This window comes from Uloborus diversus, chromosome 5, assembly GCF_026930045.1.
Source record: "Uloborus diversus isolate 005 chromosome 5, Udiv.v.3.1, whole genome shotgun sequence".
NCBI lineage: Eukaryota > Metazoa > Arthropoda > Arachnida > Araneae > Uloboridae > Uloborus > Uloborus diversus.
Window position 1 is genome coordinate 159,913,075 of NC_072735.1, and position 26,610 is coordinate 159,939,684.

At 35.4% G+C, this 26,610-nt stretch overlaps 1 protein-coding gene across 1 annotated transcript in view; it reads right to left on the reverse strand.

The window, feature by feature from the left end:
- Nucleotides 1-26,610, reverse strand: part of LOC129222505 (trichohyalin-like) — a 167,371-nt gene that overhangs the window by 4,185 nt on the left and 136,576 nt on the right. The window contains exons 18-19 of the mRNA XM_054857017.1: nucleotides 15,453-15,563; nucleotides 5,101-5,196 (exon numbers count right to left, since the gene is read on the reverse strand). Coding sequence (XP_054712992.1) covers nucleotides 5,101-5,196; nucleotides 15,453-15,563 — 207 coding nt within the window. The remainder of the gene's footprint in view (nucleotides 1-5,100; nucleotides 5,197-15,452; nucleotides 15,564-26,610) is intronic.

Here is a 26,610-nt window from a genome sequence, read left to right on the forward strand (position 1 = left end):
ATAAATATAAGTAATGACAATTATATTTTAGTTCGCTGTTCTTTAGTTATATACTTAAATGTTTATGCATTCTTATAATTTAAATTTTGAAAAATCCTCGATTACTCTACCATAAAAATAAACTCTATTTTCCATATCTAAAATATAAATTTAAAAAAATTCCAGATCGGAATAATGTAAAAATCTATAGTTTAAACTGTCTTCTATTTCAGTACATAGTCCTTTATCATCATCAAATTCATCTTGCAATTCACAAGATTTAGAAACCGAAATGGCTATCTATCCTAACCAGTTGAACCTTTTTTCTATATCTGATCTACCACAACTCAAAAAAGCTTGACAACTATTGATATCTGCTCGCATTTCATCAATGTTAGACAAATGCCATATTAGGGGCAAAGATGCTGCTCATTTATTAACAGCCTATGTAGATGCATTAAATTTAAATCCAAATAACCTTATGATCAATCGTACATCCCTTAAGAGAGCAAGAGAAAATCTTCGAGAGGTAAAATCAGATTTCATGAATTTAAATTCAGATTTTTTAGTTATTCCCTGGGATACAATGCTACATCCAGATGTAACTGGAAAAAAACGCCGATTGGCTTACCATGATAGCTTTAGGTCCCAATGTTGAACAGTTACTCAGAATTTCTGAGATATTTTTTCAGTTGTATATGATATCTTAGATGATTGCTCTTTATTGCTAACTGTTCAAGCTGTAGTGTTTTATACAGCGGCTTACAATACCGGCCGTATAAATTGCGCTTGTAATTTTTTCGAGCAAAAGCTGAACGGTGATATATTGCATTTGTATTGCTATCATCAGACACTTGAAATCGTACTGCAGAGTGTCTTTAAAGAAGTTCTTGCCTTTCTTAGTTCTAGACTCGATATTCCATTATTTACGCGCTTCAAAATTCAAAAAGTACACATACCACTTAAATTCTAAAAGAAGAATTTGATGACATATTATTGTTCGTAGAAAGCGGAATTAAGAAATATCACAGAGAATTCTCATAACGTGTAATAATATTTCTTGGTGAAGTCCTCCCTCCTACAGGGATATGTTTTCGGCAACCTGGAGCTTATTTGTGAGTCAGATGGGTGGCAAAAGGAATTTATTGTTTGAACATTTATATATTTAGGAAACAATTTAAATTGACCTTACATGAAGAAAATGCCCGTAAATACTGTTTTACAGTTAAATGTTTTATGAAGATATAGTTTTTCGCAGCAACCCATTCTAGGCCTTTTAAATTAATATAAAGTCTAGTGTCTAAAAAACCTGCAGTGTACAAAATGAAGACAAACATGCAGCAGAAGCAGTGATTGAAAAATTTATAAATCACTTATGGTACTTAGGGGATGAACTAGTAGCTTCGTCCGTATTGGATGAAGGAATTAATTTTGAAGATAGGAAAAGACTACTTCAAAAAATGCTTGCTGAATAAGAAGACGTGTCTGATGACGGTATAAAAAATTTCAGATAACAGTAGATGATTTGGAATACTTTCTTAGTAAAGATCTTCCTCTTTATAGAATCAATTACAAGTCAATAAAACTATATAATGTTTGACAAGTTACAAACACCAAAACATGTTTTCCTATTTGATCCTGATTCATGGCAAAATGAACGAAGCTATTTAAAGGGAAGAGATATCGTTAAAATGCTGAAAGTTGTGAATGATACAACTGAGAGAGGAGCACAATTAATCGAAGAATTTCACAATCAATTTACCAAATATGAGTCACAAAAGCAATTTGGTATTTTACAGACGTCCAAGACTATCGGGAAAAAAATACACACGATTGAGATCCATTGAGAAAAGCGTACGATTAAGGTAAAGTTTCTGAAGCACTATTTCATTCTTATTCAATGTAAAATCTTTAGACGATATGAAGTAATTAAAAAGATTAATTTTAGTGCTACCTCGCTGTAAAAATATTTTGCAAACATAGGAGAAACGATGTACGGAGTCTGAAGTAAAAACTCGAAGATCTGTGGGAAAATTATCAAAAGTGTTCAATTTCAACGTCCTAGGGGCACGTGTTATTATTGACCGATCAAGTTCAAATTTTGCACCGATTACTTTTTATTATAGTGTCACAAAACTAGGGGGCGTCACTTGTTGAATTCCGAAAAAAAAAATTTCCCATATAAATAAGGACCACCCTAATATATATATATATATATATATATATATATATATATATATATAGGGAGCGTGTATTTTCTCTGTAATGTACGTGAGGAGTCCTGGTGTGGACGTTATGAAGTTTCTCGGATTTTTTTTTTTTGTTGCTTTGTTTGTTTTGTATGGGGAGGGGGGGGGGCGCCGAAACGAGGTCTTGCCCCTGTTCAAAAATGACCTAATTACGTCCCTGAAGCTAACCAAAACCTCCCTTCCATATCTCCAGCATATCCAAGGGAGATCGAGATATCTCGACGTCGCTTGGAATCCAGACGTTGCAACCTTTTTACCTCTGGTGGATATTCTCTTGGACATTCGGATATGCTATAGATATCTGTTGGATAAGGTCAATGTCCAGCTTGTTATCCCTTAGATATCTATAGGAAGTAGTTTGGAAATATGTGGCTGTCTGGGTAATTTATTATTTTATACAAAAGCTATAAAATTGAAGAAAGAAGTCTACTGAGATAATCCATCTCCATTTTTGAGGCCGCGTCCCTGCCTTTTTAGAGGTCATTTGATCAATATTAATGTTAAACTTCAATTCATAAAAAATCCCCCCCCCCCCCACCCCCATTTCCCGCACCTTCTTTGACACCCCACTTTTTTGGTGCACCAGCCGCTTATGCTTCATACAGATAGAATAAAAAGAGATGAATCAGTTTGGAACTTTCAGCCTTTCCCTTGGGAATATTGAGCGTCATATCGCACCTCGGCAGCAGCAACCGGTGCAACATCAGAATCTGTAGCTATTCTACCGAAAACGTATATCATGTTTACCGGACCGGCTGGCTTTTTTAGTCCAAATAGGCCCGTCATGTAGATATATTAGGAGAGGCCAATGGGGTCGTTTCGAAAATTTTAAAAGTATTTTTTTTTTCGGAAAGAACATGCTTAAAAACATAGGATCTAACCATTTTTAAAATAATTTGTTTAAGTTTAATATTTTTAAGAAATTACTTAAATCAGTGCGCTTTCATTGTTTATAATTCTTGCCAATGACATCACAAATAATGAAATGACATTCTGTGTCGGAGAACAATATTTAATTCGCATCTTTGCTCACGTGTATTGGCAACGATATGGTTGATAGCAAGCAGAGCGCAATTTTAATTCGCTTCTTGATTATCATAACGTGGAAACGCGATAGAAAGATGCGCCAAAGAGCATCATTTGTGACGTCATCAAGACCACGCCTTGTTTGAAAAATCGGACATCTTAAAAAACTATTTAAAAAATAACTGTTGGGAAAATGAAAGAATTTTCTGGGTCCATGTTTTTTTTTTTTTTTTGCTTATTCTATCAATTTCAGTGACTAAAAGTACTACTTTTGACAAAAGAAAACAACCCCAGAGCCAGGGGGGCTCAGAAAAATGGATGTAATTTCTTAGCATTTGGGCGTGTTTTTTGCTGTTTTTCAAAACAAAAATTTTGAGCAGTATGCTCTTTGACTGGAAATGTTTGAAATGCGGATCTGGTCTCTACTAATAGCATATACTTTACTTTTAAGTTCAAAATTTTTTTCTTCTATAGGGCCATTCCACGAAAAAGAACCTTTTGTCCCGCACATGGCTGTTTATATATCTCATTAAAAAGCAATAATTTTAAAGGGTAATGACACAATTTTTTGTTAAAGAAATCACACACAAGTTTGTAATTTGTTAAGCAGAAAAAATTTGTTCATTAATATTTTTAAGTATTTTTAATGAAGTATATAAGGTGTTACGTGCGGGACATAATGACCGTTTTCTGTTGAATAGCCGTATAACGTGAAATTTGAATGATGTGCTGCTATTGATTACAGTAGACCCTCGTTTTACGCGGAGGTTACGTTCCACGGAAATGCCGCGTAAATAGAGACCTAATACTAGTGTTAAAATAGGGGTTTAGTTCCGTTGATAATAAAATACTTCATTCTAGTGATGACTAATTGCATAATAAATTTAATGTGTACTTATATCGACTTTTATGCACAAAGAAAACTAATTAATTTCGTGTCCTGTTTGTAAAGAGGAGCTGACTATGATAGTCTTTTGGCAGTCATTAAGAATTTTTCTCTGTAATTCTTTGCACAGCATTAACGCATCCATGATCAGGATCACTTGTGTCATTTCCATCATAGAATCTTACTTCAACTAACAAATCAGATCATTTCTACTGTCTAGGAATGACTTAAAATGTTCAATATAAACTTTTTAATTGTGCTTCACCGACGTCGGTATCCTCGCTGGTTTTGGCCTCATTTGTCATTCCTAAATGCTCTTCTTCCAGCGAGTTCTGAACTGTGTGAGTTTAATAACTTTACTCCTGGAAAGAGCTCTGGAACCAATTGCATAAAATGTCTCCAGTGGCATAAGCTCGATTATTAGCACGCCAAAATGCAATTGATTACACGTAATCTGCAATCTTTAGGAGTTTCGATTTTGAAAGAGGGGAAAATTTTATCTGTTTGCATTGCCGCATCCGCGTAAAACCGAAACTCATCCGCGTAAAATAAAAAAAAAGTGTCAAATCTTAAACCGCGTATAATCGAAACCGCGTAAAACGAGGGTCTACTGTATATAGTTTATGTGCCACTAGCATGCACCAGTTATGTAACCTAAATTTTGTGAGTTTTGTGGCAAGAAAGAGCATTAAATTTGAATTTGAAATCAGAAGCTAGTTAATACATTTTTACACTTTTGTACCAAATTTTGTTCGATTTCATTCTAAAAATGATCAAAATGGATTCAGCACACCTCAAAGCATGCGACTCCATCGAAATTCGAAAACTCTCACGAATTCAATATACTTTCTTCTGTAGGTTAGTTATTGAAGAAAGCAAAAGAAAAAAAAAAGAGCACTATACTCATTGGCAAGATTCAACATGAAATATATTTTTAAAAAATAAAAATTTGTTTTTTACCTTTACGACCATCACATCCTTTGTTGGGTATTCGTATCTGTTCTTATGCTTGCTCGGTACAATTTCTCTCACATAATGTTTGACATATGGCTCCGACTGCAGATTAAATGAGAAAAGATATTACTCTTACTTACATAATTGTGCAAAAAGTAAAAGTTTCTCATATTCGATTCATAAACAGGGTCGACGAGAGGCCATGTCAGCCTAGTCGGAAATTAGGAGCCTAAGTTTAATAAGATTTTTGGTGATGGCTGGACTTGGCCGACACCCCCGGAAGATGGGGCGTTCGTTGGCTTGGCACCCGACGGCCCTATTCACAAAGTGGTGTTCAAAAAGTCAAGTTAATGAATCGATATTTTTTATAACAAGTTTCGTCTTTTGGGTTTTTAAAAGGATTTCTTTGCTGTAAAAGCTTGGGAAAAGAGCGAAGGGGGTGGGGTGTTTAATATGTAATGAAAATAAAAACTGTGTCACTGTGTGATACTCATACGCCTTTGTGATCGTGCTCCGCGCGTGCGCTACATCTTGATCAAAAGTAAATGAAACTAGTATGTTGTGGCCATCACGAAACTTTCTTCTATATATTTCTTACAACTCTGATCTCTCTCCATGCTTGACGAAGAAGCAATATTCCCAACAAAAACAAAATTATACACGCCAAAACTTGACGACCATCACAATTCCCGATTTATCTCAAAAGCAAGGCAGAGAATGAAAATTGAAAAAAGCCTTGCTTAAAATAGATACAAACATTTATTTGTTAACAAACACAAGATGGCAACAGTTAAAAAGGATTAAATAATCGTGACTTTCTGGTCATTTTTCTAACAATTAAAATCACGCGAAATACGCAGACGACAGTCCATTACGATTTATCTTTCTTATTGTTGCATTTATAAAGCTATTTTTACTCACACACCCCCCAAAAAATATATTAATTTGAATTTTTGGCATCTTGAATTCAAATTACGTTTTTCGCAATCACGAGCGTGAGTGTGTATGAATGCGCGTGTGTGTTTGTGTAGGCGCATGTGTGTGGGTGCGTGTGTGTGGGTACGTGTGTGTGTGTGTGTTGTGTATTCAGTGCTGTGTGTTCGAGCATGTGTGTGTAGGCGTTCGTGTGTGTGCGTGTGTATGTAGGCATATGTGTTTGTGTCTGTGTGCAGGCATGATTGTGTGTATGTGCGTGTGTGAGTAGGCGTGTGTGTGTAGGATATGGTCGCAACCTGGAGACGGTGTTCGCAAGAGGAGCAGCATCGTGAGGCCGGTCGACGCGACGGTGGTGCTGGTAGAGGGTGCTGGTGAGAAAATAAAATGATAGGAATTCAAAACAGTCAAGTGAGAACAATAAGCAATCGTGATTGCTCAACAAAAAAAAAAAAAAAAATCAGCCCCCAAGGAGCGATTGGCACCAAAATTGAACCAACGCCTATTTGGAAATGGATTCATTTATTCCAAATTTCATCCAGAATGTAGCATTACTTCTTGAGATATGGCACTCACAATGGAAAAATAAGAACGTTTGATTGCGACACCCCCTTTTCAGCTGTTGACACCAAAATAAAATAAGATCTTATACTCCCTAAGGGCTACTTGTTGATAAATTTTTGTTTGATTCCGTTCATTATTTCTTGAGATACAGCAGTCACAATTGATGACAAAAAACGTTTTACAGCTCAACCCCCGTTTGAGCTTTTGACATCAAAATTGAATCAGCACCTGTACCTGTTAGGGGCAACATACGGACCAAATTTTGTTTGATTCCGCCAGTTACTTCTTGGGGAATAGCAGGCGGCATAACTCAAGAAACATCCCATTGCTCCATCCCCCTTGGAGGAATTCGCGCCAAAAACCAATGGGCACACGTTCACATAGGGGCACATGTGTACCAAATTTCGTTCGATTTCATACGGTAGTTTTTGCTGTAGAGCGGCCACAAAAAACTGGTCACACATATACGTGACACAGACAGACAGACATTTTCCAAAAAAATGGTCGCAGTGGAACCTCAAAACGTTCGAATCCGTCAAAATTCCAAACTCGAAAATTTGCACGAATCCAATACTTTCTTCTATATCAATACTAATATTGTAAAGAGAGAGGGCGGATTTTTGTGTGTTTACATGTTCGAGGTAATCTGCGGAACCACTGCACCTATTTGAAAAATTTCTTCACTATATGAAAGGTGTTTTCTTACTGAGTAACATAGGCTATAATTCGAAAGAAATCCGATAAACAGCTTTTTTTTAATTCCAATTTAGGAACAAATTTCACGTAAATTGTCTATTATTGGCTATTAAAGGGGTGAAAAATTACTTGCACATATTAATATTATGTATCGTTGAAAGGGGTAGAATTTTCCTCGTTCCAAACAATTTGTTTCAATGCTCTAACTTAATTAATTTGCGTTTTTAGCTCGAACTTTTTTAGGCTTAGCTGAAATTTAGGCACTACTTTTTTCATTAATATCAATAAAGAGTGAAGGAATTGTCCCACAGTTTTTTTTTTGACACCATTGGAAAAAGCGACATTTTTTACTCCAGATTTCTCTCGACCTAAATAAGAAGGTGGGCCCTTGCCCTCAGGGGGTGGGCACCCCTGGTTTAAAACATGTTTTTAGATCCAGATGCTGAATAATTTTATGTATGCTAGTTGCAAGGCTGTTTGTGATCCGAAAACACAATTTCGTTTAAACGAAACAACGTTTGGGAAGAATGGTCCATCGACTTGATGTGTGCCGAGGGACGAAAGGTGCTCACATTGAGCACTTGTAAGCTTGTACGTACAACTCTTTGAGTCGCTCTTTCATTTCATGTATTAATTATGATTTTAAGTTTAACGTAATAAATACTACAAAGCGTTGGACCCGATTTTCATTTAAAAACACCCTGTATTGGAGTAGGCTTTACATTTCATCAATTTTTCCGATACCTGGTTCGACCCTTAACTTGCATCATCACACCTGAGGGTCCCCTGTTCCTATCACAGTAGTGACTTGCCCAGATTAGGGACCCTCGGGAAGTACCCTTAACTAGCAGCGATTCTCGAGGATATGAGGTTACTACCTTAGAGCATCAATTAAAATGGAGGAAGCAAGTCCAATCATTGGCTTAGTAAAAGCTGACCCAAAGACCCCAGGTCATGTGACTCAACGAAGACGAATGGTTGGCACGTTTTGCGTGAAATACGCATATGTGGATATAGTTTTAGAGCTTTACGATAGTTATGATCCCCTTCTATTGCCCTCGTCTTCCCGTTACTGCACATTTTTAGCCTACTTTCCCAGTAAAAGTCAGAAAAAGAAGAAAAAAGCATGAAAGAAGGCTTAATGCATCTTAAAAATATCTCAAAAAACAAAAAAAAGTCCAAATTAAATAAAATAATTAAACAAATATTGAAAAATTAAAAATTGGAAAGTAGGGTATTGAGATGGGGAAAAATGTCTGTTGGTCTGTCTGTCTGTCGGTCTGTCCCCCGTAATAACTTTTGAATGAATAGTCCGATTCGAACAAACTATTTTTGTTCAATTTTGAACAGTTCAAAAAAACTTAACATTAGCGCCTACGGGGAAATTCAAGGCAATTCCGAACTGTGAGGCGAATTTGCTTCAAACAAACTTTGTAGGAAAAAGCGTTTGATGAAAAACTTGTATATAAAATATCTTTTTGATTTGAACAATTTTCCGTTCAATTTTGAACCGTTCAAAACCCTTAACATTAGCACCTACGGGGAAACTGAAAGTCAATGTAGATTCCGTACTTGAAGGCGGGTTTACTTCAAACAAATTTTGTTGGAAATAGATCTTGACGCCAAACTCCAGACTTCAACTCCGAGAATTGAGGGGCACTTGACTCCGACTCCTGTGCCCGACAATTAATTGAACTCCGACTCCCCGACTTCGACTCTGACCTCGTAGCTTTGGCAAAAATTCATACACGGAGGACTGACTCCGATTCTTAGATATTCGACTCCGACTCCTTTACCTCAAAATGAGATTGACTCCAACTCCGACTCCGCAGCTATGGTTTTGACTGTAAAATAATTATTGTTGATCTGACTTGTTTTTATTTTTACGCTAAAGTTTTAATTTAGGTATTCAGTTTTCGGCGAATAAACTCGAAGTCATTTATGTTTCTACAGAAAGATATGCGCAGACGATTTTTTTTTTTTTGACAATGAAAATTATTTTTTCAAGTTAACATTTTATTGTTTTTATTTATTTTGGTAAGTGCATTAATTCATTTAAAAAATTGTTTTTGGCAGCAGGGGAAAAAGAAACGATTTTTTTTTGATATGATGTAATTATTTTAATGAGCTTTTTAATTTTAATTATTATTTTTTCGTTTTGAAAGCTGTTAAAGATTTTTTTAATGGAAAAAAGTGTATTAGCTGCTTTGTTTAAAAGTTGCTGCTATTATTTTTTCTTTTTTTTCCGCATCTAATTTTTTTTAGATGAGTGAGTAATATTTTATTCCTAGAAATCAGCTTAAAGTATTTTAAAAATATGTTTGAAAAAAATTGCGATTTTAGTTATTTTTGAGAATATTGATCAGGTACTAGAAAGTAGTATGGGTATACGGGAAAGTAGGCTCGTCTAGTTCTAGACAGAACTTCTTGCTAGATTTTAATTCCAAAAACGCAATTTTTGGACGATATTAAAGGAGGGGGTCCGGGGGCTTACCCCCGGAAAATTTTCGATATTTCAATTCTAAAAACTCAATTCAAAAGAATCCCGATCATATTAGGAAGAGAAGATTTGGAGGCCATTATTTGGAGAAACTGAAGTCAAAGAACGCAAGTGCATCCTATCTTAAGTGAGATCAAAGGAAAAAATTTGGGTTCACAGCGACTCTCCAGGCAGTTTTTTAAAATTGAAGTCTTAAATAAAACTGTAGATTATCTTTAATGATGTTGTAGGGAGAGGAAAGAGTGGTGTTCAAGGAGGTCCCACTGGAAAATTTTTGAATTTATTATCTGCTCTAAAAACACAATTAAAAAAATTTAAAAACACAATTTTAAGCAAAAATTCTCGAAATTAAATTCTCTGAAGTGGTATTTTTTAACTTCTTTGGTGATTATGGGGCGGAGTTCGCGAAAGCCATCCCCTGGAAATTTCTCGAAAGTGAAGTTGTGAAAACGTGATAGATAACAGGCCATCGCGGGTTACGTTTCGGCATGGGATGGAATTCAGGCACTCTCCGAGGCAACCCGGAAAATTTTAAAAGTTTAAGTCTTAAAAGTACATTTTAGACCATTGTTGACAATGTTGGAGGGGGAGAGGTACACTTCCATTTAATTTTTTCGAAACTATGGTCGAAAATACGCATTTGTAGGCCACCTTATTAGACGACGTTATAGGACGGGATCGGGCTCGGGATTACACCCCCCATGGAAATTTTTCAAACTGAAGTTCCAGAAAGCAGCTTTAGCGGGTTTTTGATTATGTTAAACAATTTTCTTCCTGAATTTTTCTGAATTTCAAGTTCGAATAAAAAAGTTTTCGGCTACCTTTGGTGATACAAAAGAAAGGGGTTAGGTTCCGGGCATGGGTGGCAGCTTTTTAATTCCCTCCCGCTCAGAGGAAAAAAAATAAAAACGATATTTAAAGTCTTTCTTCTACACATAACTATTTTAGTTCATCAAAAAATAATATTCTCTTAACAATTCATTTATTTCGCTCAGAATCAGTGTGAAGTGTCAGAATCTTTTTCTTTTCTTCTATCATGATCTCTTAATTTTGCTCATTGTTGTTTACAGTGCCGGATCTACGGGCTCGTGTCACGGGCGGAAAATTTTGAGGGTGATAAATTGACATGAAGTTAAGTAATCAAAAAGAGTTTAGGATGACTAATAATTACCTTTTCAGGACTCCAATTTCAAAAACTTTAAGAAGAAAGCCACTTTTAAACAATTAATGGATGGTAACCCTTTCCCCTCTCTTGTCTAACGTCACTAAAGAGAGCCTTAAAATGTGGTTTTAGGATTTGTGCTTTAAGAATTTCAGCATCCTCCTTCTCCTGCTATCAACAAAAAATGCTTAAATTTGAGTTTTTAGACCCTAAATTCCGAAAAATTCCGGAGAAAGCCCTTAAAACATCTCGATTTCAAAATTTTAAGATTCCAAAGGAGAATACCCACCTACTTCCCTACCTTCTCAACATTCAGGAGAAAAGGCTCCAAAGCATCACTCTTTACCTAAAGTTAGAACTAAAGATAGCCTGCGTCTTGAAGATTTCAGTTTCTAACATTTTGCGAAGCAAACCCGTATCCCCTCCCCCCCCCCCCCCCGATAATGTCTCCAGTGATAATCTAAAACCACGGTTTGAAACTTGAACTCAGACTTATTTATTGGGGAGTTCAGGCCCTCATCCCTTTCTCTAATCTTCCCACATAGCTTGAAACTTTGTTTTCAGCTATACCATGGTTCGATCCCTCAAACCCTTTCCTCCCTAAAATAGCCTGAAATTGACTTCAGTTTTGAGCACAATTTTAGGAAAGAACCCCTTCCCATTTCCTCTATTGTTATAAAACAACCGAAACTTCCTTTTTTTTAGGCTTGAATAGCTGAAAGTTTTAGGACCCTAACTCCCTTAAATTTCCAAAGATACTTCAGAATTGACTTAATTTTGAATAAAGAAAAAAAAATCCAGAGAAAACCCCAATTCTCTGTTCTCCAAACTTTGCTGATATTGTAATTTTTAGGCCAACGGAGCCTAATTTTTTCTGACCCAACGGAGCTTTTTCTCCTTCCACTAAGAAAGATCAACTAAAATTGCCTTTTTAAGACTTCAATTGGGAGAAATTTCTGGAAAGCAATCTATCGAAAAAATAAGATTTTAAATTTACCTGAGCATTTAGAAAAGCTAAATCTAAATAAAAAGAGAAAGATACAGAGAAGTTTAAACGGGTTAAAGTAGGTTTTTTTCTGGAATTTTTTCTCATGGCGCGGGGCCCGTAGCCCAGTGTTGCCAGATGGTCAAATCCAGATTTCCCCAATTCCCTTCCAACTTTTCCCCAAAAAGCGATGTTTTCTATCAAAATTCCCCAAATTCAAAAATTATTTTTCCACTAATGTTTTCATGAAATGAATCGACTTCCTCTGATAGTTTTGTCTCTTGAAAAAAATTTTTTCTCCCCAAATAGCCAAATTTTCTTATAAAATTCCCCAACTTTTTTTTTTCTTCCCATTTTCGCTTTTTTTTTGTCTTCTTTATCTTTTTTCATCTTTACAAATAATAAAGCTGAAAGTCTCTTTGTCCGGATCTCTCTCTCTCTCTCTGTCAGGATCTCTGTGCCGCGCTTAGCACCTAGTCCGTTCGACCGATTTTCATGAAATTTGGCAAAGAATAAATTTGTAGCATGGGGTGTGCACCTTTAAGCGATTTTTCGAAAATTCGATTTTGTTCTTTTTCTATTCCAATTTTAAGAACATTTTCCTGAGCAAAAATATCATAAGATGGACGACTAAATTACCAAGTTTTCATAATGTGGAACCGTAACGTGAGCAAGCCAATTGGCGAGAAATTCATCATACATTATTTGTAAATATACAGGGGAACCAAAATACCTTTAAATTTTTCTACTACGGGCTTAGCCGTCGGGGTACCACTAGTCATAAATAAAAGCGCCTGACCGAGAGATAAGAAATTGCCAAATATTTTTTTTCTACTCGCATTTACTACTCTGCTTCTGTATGTACATTTAAACTATGATTTTTGTATATATTTATCCAAGATCAATTTTCATCACTTATTTTTGCCTGATTCACGTATCAACTAGTTAATCACGCAGAACTATTAATGCGAATTCCGTAGCATAATATTCCACATAATGCGAAATGCGAATTCCATAAAGTTGAGCAAAGCTAAACCAACGCTGTTTGATACAAACAATATAACTACCAGATGTCAAGACGCGAATTTAAATACGAAATTTTTTTTTTCCCCCGAGGTTGTTTTTTTCATAGCGATTGCATGCTGATTTCGCAGTTTAAAAACCCCGTTTTTCGGATTAAACTTATTTCTGCGCAAAAGACAAATTCTGTAATAAGTGCTAATTGTTACATGGGTGTTCGTTTATTTTTTGAAGCATATAAAATTACCTTATTACCTTATTATAAAACTACCTTACTTCAATGAAAATAGTAGACTATAAGGGCCCATTCATTAAATACGTCCCAAGGGGGAAGGGGGTTGGAAAAGCCTCTACGTACCCTTACTTGGGGGGAGGGTCAAACTCATTCTTACATAATATTTTCCAAGTCGATATTTCACATTAGACATTGCGCGGTCAAGTGATTTGGCAGAGATTATGTTCCATTTGCGTCTGGAAGGTAAGAAACGTGTTAGGATAAGATGTTTTTTTATTTGTTTTACAAAGAATTTATAGTGTAAAATACAATAAAGGAGTCGCATTGCGTACGGCATGTTTTATTTGTAATTAATATTACATCAAAAAAAAAAAAAAAAGTCGAAAAAACATTCAGTTTAGATTCTTTTCAGTAACTATTTCTTTACGCAAAAGGTTTAATTTAATAATGTGAATTTAATAACGATTCCAGTGATGTAACGATTTAAGATTTGTTATTTTATCATTTTGAAAAACGAAATGGAATCTTACATAAGAATGGGGGGGGGATGAAAATTCTTACGTACCCTTACATGGGGGAGGGAGGGTCAAAAATTGCCAAAATCATCCTTACGTAATTAATGAATGGCCCCTAAGTATTCAATAACAGCGCGTCTCTTATTTCTCTACTAATAATAAAGCCGAGTCTCTCTGTCTGGATTTCTGTCCGGAATTCTGTCTGGATCCCTGTGACGCGCACAGCGCCTATACCGTTCGGCCGATTTTCATGAAATTTAGTACAAAGTTAGTTTGTAGCATGGGGGTGTGCACCTCGAAGTGAATTTTGGAAAATTCTTGTTCTTTTTTTATTTTTAAATTTTAAAAACAGCAGAATTATCATAAGATGGACGAGTAAATTACGAAATTATCCTGACGTGGAATCGTAACATGGGAAGAGCGAATGAACATAGCCAATTGGCGAGAAATTCATCATCCATTATTTGTAAATATACAGGCTAATCAAATGACCTTTTAATTTTCTCCTTCGGACAAAGTCGTGCGGGTACCGCTAGTTACAAAATAAAACTGCTTCTAAATTCTTGAAGCTAATTAAAATTATCAGGGCTTCTCAGTCTGAGTCGAAGAACAGGATAATCTACTTTTACATCTTTGACCAAAATAGTAGCATTGATTTGTAAATTTTCTTCTACTTCAATAATGATCTTTTTATCGTCAATATTATTTTCCACATAATTTTCATTATATACAAAAACTACAATATTTGGAGATTTTTTAAATTTCATACAAACCCAATATTCGTTAGGCAAATTAATATGAACAATTTCATCTATAATAGATTTATACGTGGTTATTTCAGTTTCATCTGCGGAAAGATCAAGTTTTATTTTTTTCAAACATTGAACATTTTTCTTAACTGCATAATTCCTGATGGACCTTTGCTTTGGTATTTTTTTAGTAAAGTATGTTGGCAGATTTGGGAAAATTGTCGTAATTGCCTCGTCTTTTTAAAAAAAGTTTTCCCCGGGGAATCAAAACTTCCTCACCATTTATAATATGCTCATTATGCGTTTCAATAAAATGTTTTTCGAAATGCAGAGCACGAATTGAGCAATATTTATCAAAAACTTTATCTAACCTTGGAATTAACGAGTTCCACTTCTTTAGTTTTTCTTCATCTGCTGGAGCTTTAAAAAGCGAAACTTTTTCTTTGCATGTTTTGTATCCACTTTTGCACCCTGGTACGAAACAAGATAAAGCTTTACTTCTTCTAATATTAAACTTTGATGCCTCCATTAAAAGCCTTAAACGCTGTTTCATGAAATATTCACGAAATAAAGGTAAAAAAGAGAAACGCGGAACTAAATTGTAACAAAATCCCGCGTCTACTAATGTAAACACCGCGAAATTGAACGTACACCTCGACCGCACTGCCATCTAGCGGTTTTCATACATTTTGTCTTCAAGAATCGAAGGGGAAAAAGCGCCGATCGGCACACTATTCTTTCTAGGCACTATAACACTGCGTAGCATTTGCTACTTCTGCTCTATGGCTAATACGGCCTTGCTCATTGGTTACTACAGACATACACACAGACAGGCTAATGCGCATAGGTTTTAATAGAATTGACGAATTGCTAAAAATGAAATTGTATTTATTCGTACATTTACTGTTCGTCTACCTCGTCTTTAAAGGTGGCAGTTTACAAAGCAGTAATTTACTTCGATTGTAAACTGAATTAATCACTAGAAAAATGAACACTTACCGTTTTCGTTCCCATGAGGAGGCTCTCGATGTTTTCCTTTTTGTGGTTTTCCGGATCTCTGGGTGCCCCGTGTCCGGGTCGGCCCCAAAAGGAGTCCCACGTGCTCACATGCTGGAAGCAAACAAGATCGACACATGAGCGGACTTCAAGACTGACGGATGATGAGCGCGATATGAACGGAATTCAAATATTTACTTTTAAAAATAATTAATGAATTGAAAAGACTGCTGAAATCTTTAGCATTTTATTCATAAATTCTTTGAACACAGTGTGGATGGATAACATTGTTGAAGGTTTAGGGGAGGGGGGTCACGATCTCCCCTTGTATCCGCCACTGATTTCTAGAGGCAGGATTACATGCGAATGCATTCAGGGGTACGAGTTGTCCTAAAATTTCAAACTTTGTCCTAAAATGCTCATTTTTACTTTCTTCTATATCTAATATGTAGAAAAAAATGTTGGATTCGTGCAAATTTTCGAATTTCGAATTTTGACGGATTCGAACGTTTTGAGGTGTGCTGAGTCCATTTCGACTATTTTTGGAAAATGTCTGCCTGTCTGTGTGTATGTGTGTGTGTCACGTCTGTGTGTGACCAGTTTTTTGTGGCCGCTCTACAGCAAAAACTACCGCATGAAATTGAACGAAATGTGGTACACATATGTGCCCCTATGTAAACTTGTGCCCATTGGTTTTTGGCACGAATTCCTCCAAGGGGGGTGGAGCAATGGGACGTTTTTTGAGTTATGCGTGCTTGCTATTCCTCAGGAAGTAACCGGCGGAATCAAACAAAATTTGGTCCACATGTTGCCCTTAACAGGAGCTGGTGGTGATTCAATTTTGGTGTCAATAGCTCAAACGGGGGTTGAGTTATCGAACGTTTTTTTTTCGTCAATTGTGACTGCTGTGTCTCAAGAAATAACGAATGGAATCAAACAAAATTTTTTTGACAAGTAGTCCTTAAAGGGTATAAGAGCTGATTTTATTTTGGTGTCAACAGCTAAAAAGGGGGTAGCGCAATCGCCGGTTCTTTTTTTCCATTGTGAGTGCCCTATCTCAAGAAGTAATGCTACGTTCTGGTTGAAATTTGGAACATATGTGAATCCATATGTAAACAGGCTTTGGTTCAATTTTGACGCCAATCGCTCCAAGAGGTGTTGATTTTTTTTTTTTTTTTGAATAAAAATAGCTTTATTAATGCAACAATAAGAAAGATAAATCGTAATAGATTGTCGTCTGCGTATTTCTCGTGATTTTAATTGAATGGAAATGATCGGAAATATCATCTCAATGATTTAAAATTTTTAACTGTTGCCATCTTATGTTTGTTAACAAATAAAATATTTGTAATTAATTCAAGCAAGGCTTTTAAAATAACTTTCAATTTTCGCTCTTTGCTTTGCTTTTGCAATAATTCAGACATTGGGATGGTAGTCAAGTTTTTGCATGTGTTATTTTGTTTTTGTTGGGAATATTGCTTCCTCGTCAAGAATGGGGAGGGATCAGAAAAAAAAAAGAAAAATATAGAAGAAAGTTTCGTAATGGCCACAACATACTAGTTCTATTTGTGAGGAAGCCGTTGCAGATAACGAATTTATTTCTATACCACGTGAAAGCCTACATTTTTATTTTTTTCTATATCTAATATATAGAAGAAAGTATTGGAATCGTGCAAATTTTCGAATTTTGACGGATTCGAACGTTTTGAGGTGTGCTGAGTCCATTTCGACTATTTTTGGAAAATGTCTGTCTGTCTGTGTGTATGTGTGTCTGTGTCACGTCTGTGTGTGACCAGTTTTTTGTGGCCTCTCTACAGTAAAAACTACCGCATGAAATCGAACGAAATTTGGTACACATATGTGCCCCTATGTGAACTTGTGCCCATTGGTTTTTGGCGCGAATTCCTCCAAGGGGGGTGGAGCAATGGGACGTTTATTGAGTTACGCGTGATTGCTATTCCTCAGGAAGTAACTGGCGGAATCAAACAAAATTTGGTCCATATGTTGCCAGTAACAGGAAAAGGTGCCGATTCAATTTTGGTGTCAATAACTCAAACGGGGGTTGAGCTATAGAACGGTTTTTGTCGCCAATTGTGACTGCTGTATCTCAAGAAATAATGAACGGAATGAAAGAAAAATTTATCGGCAAGTAGCCCTTTAGTGGGTATAAGAGCTGATTTTATTTTGGTGTCAATAGCTAAAAAGGGGGTAGCGCAATCGCCCGTTCTTTTTTTCCATTGTGAGTGCCCTATCTCAAGAAGTAATGCTACGTTCTGGTTGAAATTTGGAATATATGTGAATCCATATGTAAACAGGCTTTGGTTCAATTTTGACGCCAATCGCTCCAAGAGGTGTTGATTCTTTTTTTTTTTTTTTTTTTGCGAATAAAAATAGCTTTATTAATGCAACAATAAGAAAGATAAATCGTAATAGATTGTCGTCTGCGTATTTCTCGTGATTTTAATTGTATGGAAATGATCGGAAATATTATCTCAATTTAAAATTTTTAACTGCTGCCATCTTATGTTTGTTAACAAATAAAATATTTGTAATTAATTCAAGCAAGGCTTTTAAAATAACTTTCAATTTTCGCTCTTTGCTTTGCTTTTGTAATAATTCAGACATTGAGATGGTCGTCAAGTTTTTGCTTGTGTAATTTTGTTTTTGTTGGGAATATTGCTTCCTCGTCAAGCATGGGGAGGGATCAGAAAAAAAGAGAAAAATATAGAAGAAAGTTTCGTGATAGCCACAACATACTAGTTAGGTAAGTGCTAACATATTTAAAAGTTTTGTACAAAGATATAATACCAGTAATATGTGCCAAGAACTAAAAAGGCGTCGTATGGGGCAAGGTGTTACAATTTTGTCGGGGTTAGTAACAACATGGCCCCATGCAATTTTTAATTTTGTTTTATGTTTTCTTTTTAAATGTGATATGGCGGGGAACTATAAAAAACAAGACGGACAGGGGCAAAACACATAAAGAAACATAGCTGGAGGTGGCTAAAGAAGTAATTGCAGGTAGTTCATTTGGAAAGGCAGCCGATGAATTCCATGACTCTAAAGAGATTCTGCAGTAAGATGAAAAATGCTAGTGGTGGTAAGTAGTATTCTGATTTGTTTTACTGCATGATTTAGTTCATATAAAGTACTGTAGTTGGAGGACGATAATAATAATAATAATTCTGATCTCTTTCATTCTATGATTTAATTTATTGTTAATATGTATGGTTGAATGAATAATAATAATAATTACAACAATTATAATAATAATACAGAATGTATTATTCGAATGTAGGTCTTTCTCCAACGCTGCAGGCAGTGCAGAAGTGAAGGCGGTTCGCAAGCGGAAACCATAGGTCAGCGCCACTTTACCAGATACACCAGTACAAAATGTTTTGTAAGCTGAAGCTTGGAAACAAAAATCTGTGAAAAGGAAATTGTGTCTAACAGAGAAGAAATCAACTTACACAAAGACAAAATTAGTGCAGAAAGGTGCGTCCAGACAGTGCGTCCTTCGGATGAAAATGATGAAGACTGGTTCTGCTTAGAATGCTCCAAACCATACTCAGAATCCAAAAAACCAACTAAATGGCTTCAATGTCGTAATTGTGACAGATGAGCACATGACCGATGTGCTAAGTTTGCTAAATTATATGCTTGTAAAAATTGTATTTCGCGCGGACAATGATAATGATGATGATAGTTAATTAGAATAAGTCATTAATGAAGTAAATCTGTAAAGCCGAAAAGTTTTTGATTTTTAACGTGGTTAAGAATTTTTAAAATTTAACAGAATAAACCAGAAAATGTGTATTATTCATTTTATTACTAAAATATATCTCACGTAACAACTAACCCCATATACTGTAACAACATGCACCGTGGCGGGGTAAGTTGTTACAATCTACATTTATTCAAAAAACTTGAAATATTTTGGAGTAGTGGCTTCTAATTATTTAAAAAAAAAATATGTTATGAATGTTGAACAATCTAGATGAATTTTAAAGTTTCACGAGGGTAAATAATTAAAATAGTTTAGCGTGAAAAAAAAAATTGTAACAACTAACCTCGGTCTCCCCTACTTTACTTTAAAATATATCTCGGAACCTAAAATCGTTGCTTTCAAGAAGTGTGTGTGTGTGTGTGTGTGTGTGAAGGCTTCACTCTCTCTCCCTCTACATTTTATCTATTCTCAATTGACATATCACAGTAGGAAATTTCATTACAAAAAGCAGAACTGGCTTTCTTATTGTCGTTTGGCAACGGGTTAAATATTCATTTCATTAGTTCTCGCTCAACAATAGGTTAAAATAAATATTAATCATTTGGGAGATATAACCATCCAATGCTTAAAATGAATTAATTAATTAACAAAAACGTTTCCGATTCAATCCATCGCACTTCAAAACCATGCTCGCCACACATACACAACTTAATTACACAAAAAAAAAAAATCGATCAAAATCGGTCCAGTCGTTTAAAAGCCTTATGGTGACAAACGTCCGCACAGAAGATTTTTACATGTTAAGATTTTATCTTCTTTACTATAATGTACTAATAATAAACTGAAAGTCCCTCTGTCTGGATTTCTGTGACGTGCATAGCGGCTAGACCTTTCGGCGATTTTCATGAAATTTGGCACAAAATTAGCTTGTAGCATGAGGGGGAGCACCTCGAGGGCGATTTTTCGAAAATTCGATTTTTTTCTTTTTCTATTCCAATTTTAAGAACATTTTCCCGAGCAAAATTAACATTAGATGGACACGAGTAAATTACCAAGTTATCATAACGTGGAACCGTAACACGGGCAAGCCAATTGGCGAGAAATTCACCATACATTGTAAATATACAGGCGAACCAAAAGACCTTATAATTTTCTAGTACGGGAAAAGCCGTGCGGGTACATAAATGCTACTTTTGTGTGTATGTATGTATGTCCGGGGCAACCTTCAAAACTACTGGACCGATTTTAACCATTTTTTCACCAGACATTATCAGGGAGCAACTTAGGCTATAATTTATTACTAAAAACTTAGTGTAAAAACGTTATGATGGAAAACAGTAAATTTCATGTAATTATTACCCCATTAAATGATTAAATATAAAACCCATTGTTACGAAAATTCGTTGCTTAACAACAGCAATATTAAAAGTAATCATAATGAAAATTTTTAATCAATGCTTCTCTGGAGTAAACATGAGTTTAAAGTCATTTAAACATTTGGAAACTCTACTTTTTGCACATTTAGGGAAACATAGTAGAGAGCTTTTTTTTTCTTTTTGTGTGTGTTTGTGTACTATTTAATTAAATAAAACGCACGGTTTTTTTTAGTGATCTTTGCTTTTGTTAGTTCATATTTTGGAAATTCTTCAAATTTTTATATGCTTAAATTCGTGCTTTCGTTTCTAAATGAATATTCGTCGGTTCTTTATACTTACTGCTATTTTACTTTTATGGTTAAGGAAGAAGCTCGATTTTTAATCACGTCAAAGTGGTGTGTTTTGAGTTCTTTCAGTTAAAACAGAAAACGAAAGAAAGTAGCGATTGTTTCTCACAATTATTACTGACCATGGCTACGCCGAGTATTTTTGCTAGTATTAGTATAATTATTATTATTTTTCAATGGAGGAAGGGGCGGCACCTGTCAATATTGCCTAGGGCGGCAGAACCACTAGAGCCGGCCCTGCGTAAAATAAACCCACGTAAAACGAAGGTCTACTATACGTGTATGCTGTAATCTGCTAACTTTGTGCGTCGAAACGTTTTAAAGGGCATACAGGATCGAAGGCGCAAGAAAAAATATGGCGCACAGCTTTAACGGCGCAAAAGAAAAAAAGAAAGAACCACACACACACACACACACACACACACACACACGAAGGTGCACAGAGGGCGCATCGGCCCGCGTGTCCGCGGCGCAGTCCGCCCCTGACTGTACCTTTGAATAATTTGCCTTGTTAGTTAAATTTTAATTTTCCTTTTCTTTTCATTTTTTTCTTCAGACTATCTCTGTTGCACATTATCAAAACATGATTATGACCGCAAAACGAGCAAATAGCCTTGGATTTATAAAACTTTTGCAAATGTTTTTTCTTTCCTAAACATGGAAAACAGATACCCTTTTTCCGCAGTAGAAATATTTTTCTTCATTCTTTAATAGACGCGTAGAAAGAAAAACTATTTCTGCTAAGATAAGCCAAAAAATTTTATTTTAAAGTTGTGAGAAAATAAAGCCTTTTTTTTTCTCTCTCCCTCTCTTCGCACAGGAAACACTTCTGCATCCGTTGGCACCATCGTATGCATGCTTGACAAGTTTTATAAATTCTTTTTGCAGGGGTTACCACCTGGCGGGGGGGGGGGGTGATTACGGCGCAGACTGCGCCATGAGGTGAGTGCCAAGAAGTGAGAATAAATTCTACAATTCTCTCTACTATGTGATGATTCATTACAAAATGTGCAATATGCATATTCATTTGCCTCGCCAACGAATAATTCAGTAGCAGTGGTTTTTTTTTTCTCTTTGGGATCTTTCTTGTAGGCGCCGATCAGAGGGGGTGACGCATCGTGGGGGGAGTAACGGTTTCGCAATCGGAAAACGCTCATTTTCTTGAATTAAGTTGGCGTAAAAGAAAATTTATGATTTATTTCAATGTGGATTTTAAAGAAACGTATTCTTCATTGAAATCTAAAATAACATAATACTAAAAAATGCTAAGCACTTTTCATAATGCACTCAAAAGAACAAAAGAACTTTTTTGGATCAGAAGGGAGAATTAAGTATTCTTGTAGTTTTCAATTATTCCAAGAAAGTGACACCACAAACGAAGAAAAGTGCTGCTCGTAGAGAATTTCTTATCATTATCTAGCTTTCAATCATTAAGCGTTGAAACATGCACACTTTTCTGGGAAAGTTTGGTTTGAAATGAATTGACCGCACTTTTCTCCGTTTGTGGTGTCAGTTTTTTGAAATAATTGAAAACTACAAGAATACATTTAAATTGTCCTATATAGTAAATATTGTTATTTTCCCCCTCATTTTAATTGCTTTTTCTCATTCAAGTAATTTTGTAAATATTGTCTTGTAAAAAATTTAATGTTTAAATTTATATGCTTGTGTCATTTATGATTAACCCCAATTTAAGTTTATAATTAGGACCACTTTTTCTTAGCACTGAGAAAAAATTGCTTTCTAAAAACCAGCCTTTTGCAAAATTTCGATCGCATTTTCGTAATGTACGGAAGTCATCGCGAGACCTTCTATGATTTTTAGTGCATTACCTCTTAAATAAGCTTTTAAACAGTTAAATTTATCTATCGGATCCAAACAATCATTTTTGTGAATTACCAAATCAAAAGAGGACCAGAATGATAGCCATTCACTATGGTCTCCAAAGTATTTTATATTATGTACTAAGTTTCGGAAGCTTAATATTTACTTTTTCTTTCGGTTTATTTAGAAGTAGAATGTTCTTGGACAGTTACATAGCGCAAGTAATGTCGAAAAATAAATCGCATTTGTCAGCGTTCAGAAAATCATGAACATTTCGCAGAAGCAGACACCCTGGCATCCATAACATCGCCAATCTAGCCTTAATAAAATTAAGAGTTTCACTTTTAGTTTTGATTTTATTCGTATTAGTAACGAAGGTAAACCAATTGACTTGGTATGCAAAATGTTTTCAGTTTTAACTAGTGAGTTAACATTCTACAAATTTGCCTTAAAGCAACTTTTGTAAAAAAAAAAAGAAAAAAAGAAAAGATAAAAAAAAACATTAGTTTAGGGAATTTTGTCTTTTTAGTATTATCAGAATATGAAGCGACGCGGTAGGGGGGAGGGAATACGTAGAGGTAAAGGATATAAGAGAAGGCCCCAAAAATGTCATTTGTACGGGTACCCAAAATTTCTGTGCACGCCCCTGCTTATCTGTCCCTGAAGGAGATTGATTACTCAAAACTCCTAACCCCCTACCCCCCCGGACGTTGAATTTGAACTCTCCCATACTCGACTTCTGTTCTTCTGTACAACAGTCAAAAAACATACCGGCAGGGTTGCCAGACGTAGTATTTTTGATACTACGGTAGTATTTTTTCACACCAAATTAGGGGCTTAGTATTTTTTGTAGTATTTTGTTAAAAAATGTTTTTAAAATAAAAATGTTTCTTTATTTCGAAAAAAAGAGACAAAACAAATTACAAAGTTCAAAATCTGATTTTTTAAAAATTAAACGATAAGAATATATATATATTTTTAAACCACCACCAAATTTAAACGAAAAACATTTAAATTTGTTAATATGAGATAAGAACAGATAAAAATTAGACATTACAAAGCTGTCTTTGATTTAGTTTTTACGCCTCGGTAAAGATTGATTTTTGCGTCTTAATTATTAATGGATTCGGAGCCTGATTTTTTTTATCAAAGGCCCTTTTCAGGGCCAAATTTTTAACCTCAGAAGAGCGTACTCGATCTGCAACATCACTTCCAATACAAAGCGTAACCCTCAACCTAAATACAAATGTATAATACTAAGCTGTTTACGCCTAACGTAAAATATCTGCAAAAGACGGATATTTGTAATATTCCGATCATTTTTGAAGTACATAACGTGTTTTACGTTTACGTTAAATAAATATTTCCAAATCAATAAATATTGAAGTGTAATTTTTCTCTTTTCTTTATAAAGATTATCAGTTATTCATATCCGTAGTTTCATATAATGTATCCCGAAATCGCTGTGAAAATACTCTAATCGCATTCATTAATTTGTTGGGACTCTAGCACAACCTAAATATAAACAAGCAACACGAAATCTTAAAACAGAAAGCCCAAAAAGCTAAGTCCGTGCGCAAGCGCAGTTGAAATGGCAAATTTGTGATAACCGGGATTTAACGTCGAGTGTATTTTTCTGTTTCAAAATCTGGCAACCCTGCATAACGGTAACCCGACGCAAGCCGGCTAGTCCTTGGTTTGTGCAGAGTTTTTACGTGCCAGTACATTTGACGTTCTTCCCTTCGTAGTTCAGTTCGCCATTTCAGTCAGTTCTTTTAGTATGGAAGTTGATTCAAATTCTTGCCCACCGGATGCTTTTTTTTCATTTCGCCTGTCCAACAACAGTGTTTGTGTTGTTTGGAAAGTCAAGGATTTTTCGACTTTGAAAGAACCGAATTTGTACTCATCTCCAGAATTTGTATTCAAGAACGTCAAATGGTATCTAGCGCTTTTTCCATTTGGAACTGATGAATATTCAGGAAATGTTAGTTTGTATTTAATGCCTCACTCACCTTTGCCTTTGGAACTAAAATATCAGATCCTCGTCAAAAATGAAACTGGCGAAGATAAAGATTCCGAAGAGCTTAGAAGAGATTTCTCGGACGGTTTAGGTCGTGGATATAATAAGCTTTTTAACAGGCAAGATCTTCTAGACGGAGAATTGGGAGATTTTTTGCCGGGCGACGTTTTAACCATTTGCTGCAAAATGATGCTAGCCGAAAATGTGGAGACTGAAACTTTTACAGGTAAAGTACTTTCTTGTTTCACAACTAAAACGCCCTGGGTATGTGAACGACGCCACACGGACTAGAATAGCCAGATGTTATTCAACGCCATGCGAGTAGAGGGGATTCTGTAAATGACTGGCTGTCTTTTGAGAGTACGCAATATCTGGGAAATGGTTTGGTCTTGGAGAAAAATCATGAGGACCATATTTATAGAGAATTTTGAGATCTACAACTTTCGTCTGAAGTACTTTTCGTTAAAACTTACCGTTTTTGAGAAAAATCCAAAAAACCTAAAATTTTGACCTTTGACCCCGAATAACTTTTTTAGCTCACATGGGATCGACGGGGACTTTTGGCACTTTATTTGTAACTAGCCGCCTACGGCGACCAGCTGGTTTGCCTTTTTTCGCCGGGGTTACCGCCTTCGGCGGCTGCTTAGACAATTTAGCGACGGTATTAATCAATGTTTTTCTCTATATATCAATATTATCATTCGCCTTTTTACGCCAATGTTGCCGCCTTTGGCGGCTGCAAAAATAAATTTCGTCGCGGTATCAATCAATCTATATCTATCTATATCATTAGTAGTTTGAATAAAATATCTTCTAGATCTCTCTCTAGTTCCGTCGTTTGGAATATTTTTAAAGGAGGGGGAGGGGAGACACAAACGGTGTACTCTTCATGCAAAATTTGTCGAAAAATAACAAAAAGCACTTCCACTTTTATGTGAAAGCATTGTTTTTTCAAAGTCATGGTGTGTGTGGGGGGAGGGCATTGACACCGCGTTGAAGTTCCTTAAATGACGGGCATGTCTCTTTCTTGCTGTCCATCTACTATATCGACCTCTATATTTGTCTATCTATTTATATACGATCTATGCATATCTACCTTTGACCAGTAATTAACAATCTTTTTTAATTTATATAAGTATTAATTCGAAAAAAACCTTTTTTGTCCACTCAATCTCTATCTATCTCTGTATCTACCTAACCTAACCGCCAATTCGTAACAGAAACAAAGATCGTGCAAAAAACCGCGGGCTTTATTTATTTAATTAAAATTGCTCGCAAAAAAAAAAGGCTCTAGTATGTTCCCCCGTAGTGTGCAAAATGTAGCGCTTGCAAAAAGAAAAAAAGGTTAAAAAAAAAGGTGAAGAGAAGGCAAACGATTTCAGTTGGATCACGTGATGAGGTAAGTTCGGAACTGAGTCGGCAAGCGAACAGCTCGCGTTGTGTTCTGCATCAAAAAAAATGTTAAAAAAAAAAAAAAAAAAAACTATTGCGTATTTTTAAAAACTTTTTTTTTTCTGAAGGAGACGAAATGTTTTTACTATTACCAACTAAAATTTTAGAATTGAGGGTTCAATACTTTTCGCAGGATGGGTTTCGAAAAAAACTAAACAGAAAAAAAATGTAAAATAAAGGTTTTTTCAAAAATCTATAAAAAATACAAAAATTGCTCTATCTTCAAAATTTTTGTTCATCATATTTAAAATTAAAATTCCGACATCATAGTACAAAAAATATTTGTCTGGCGCGATTGGGTCCAGGTCTATGAAGTCAAAAGTACTAAAAAGTGCTAAAAATCACATAAAACATTAAATAACTTTTTTTCTAATTCAAATATCAAAAATCGAAGCCCGAGGTGCACATATTCAGC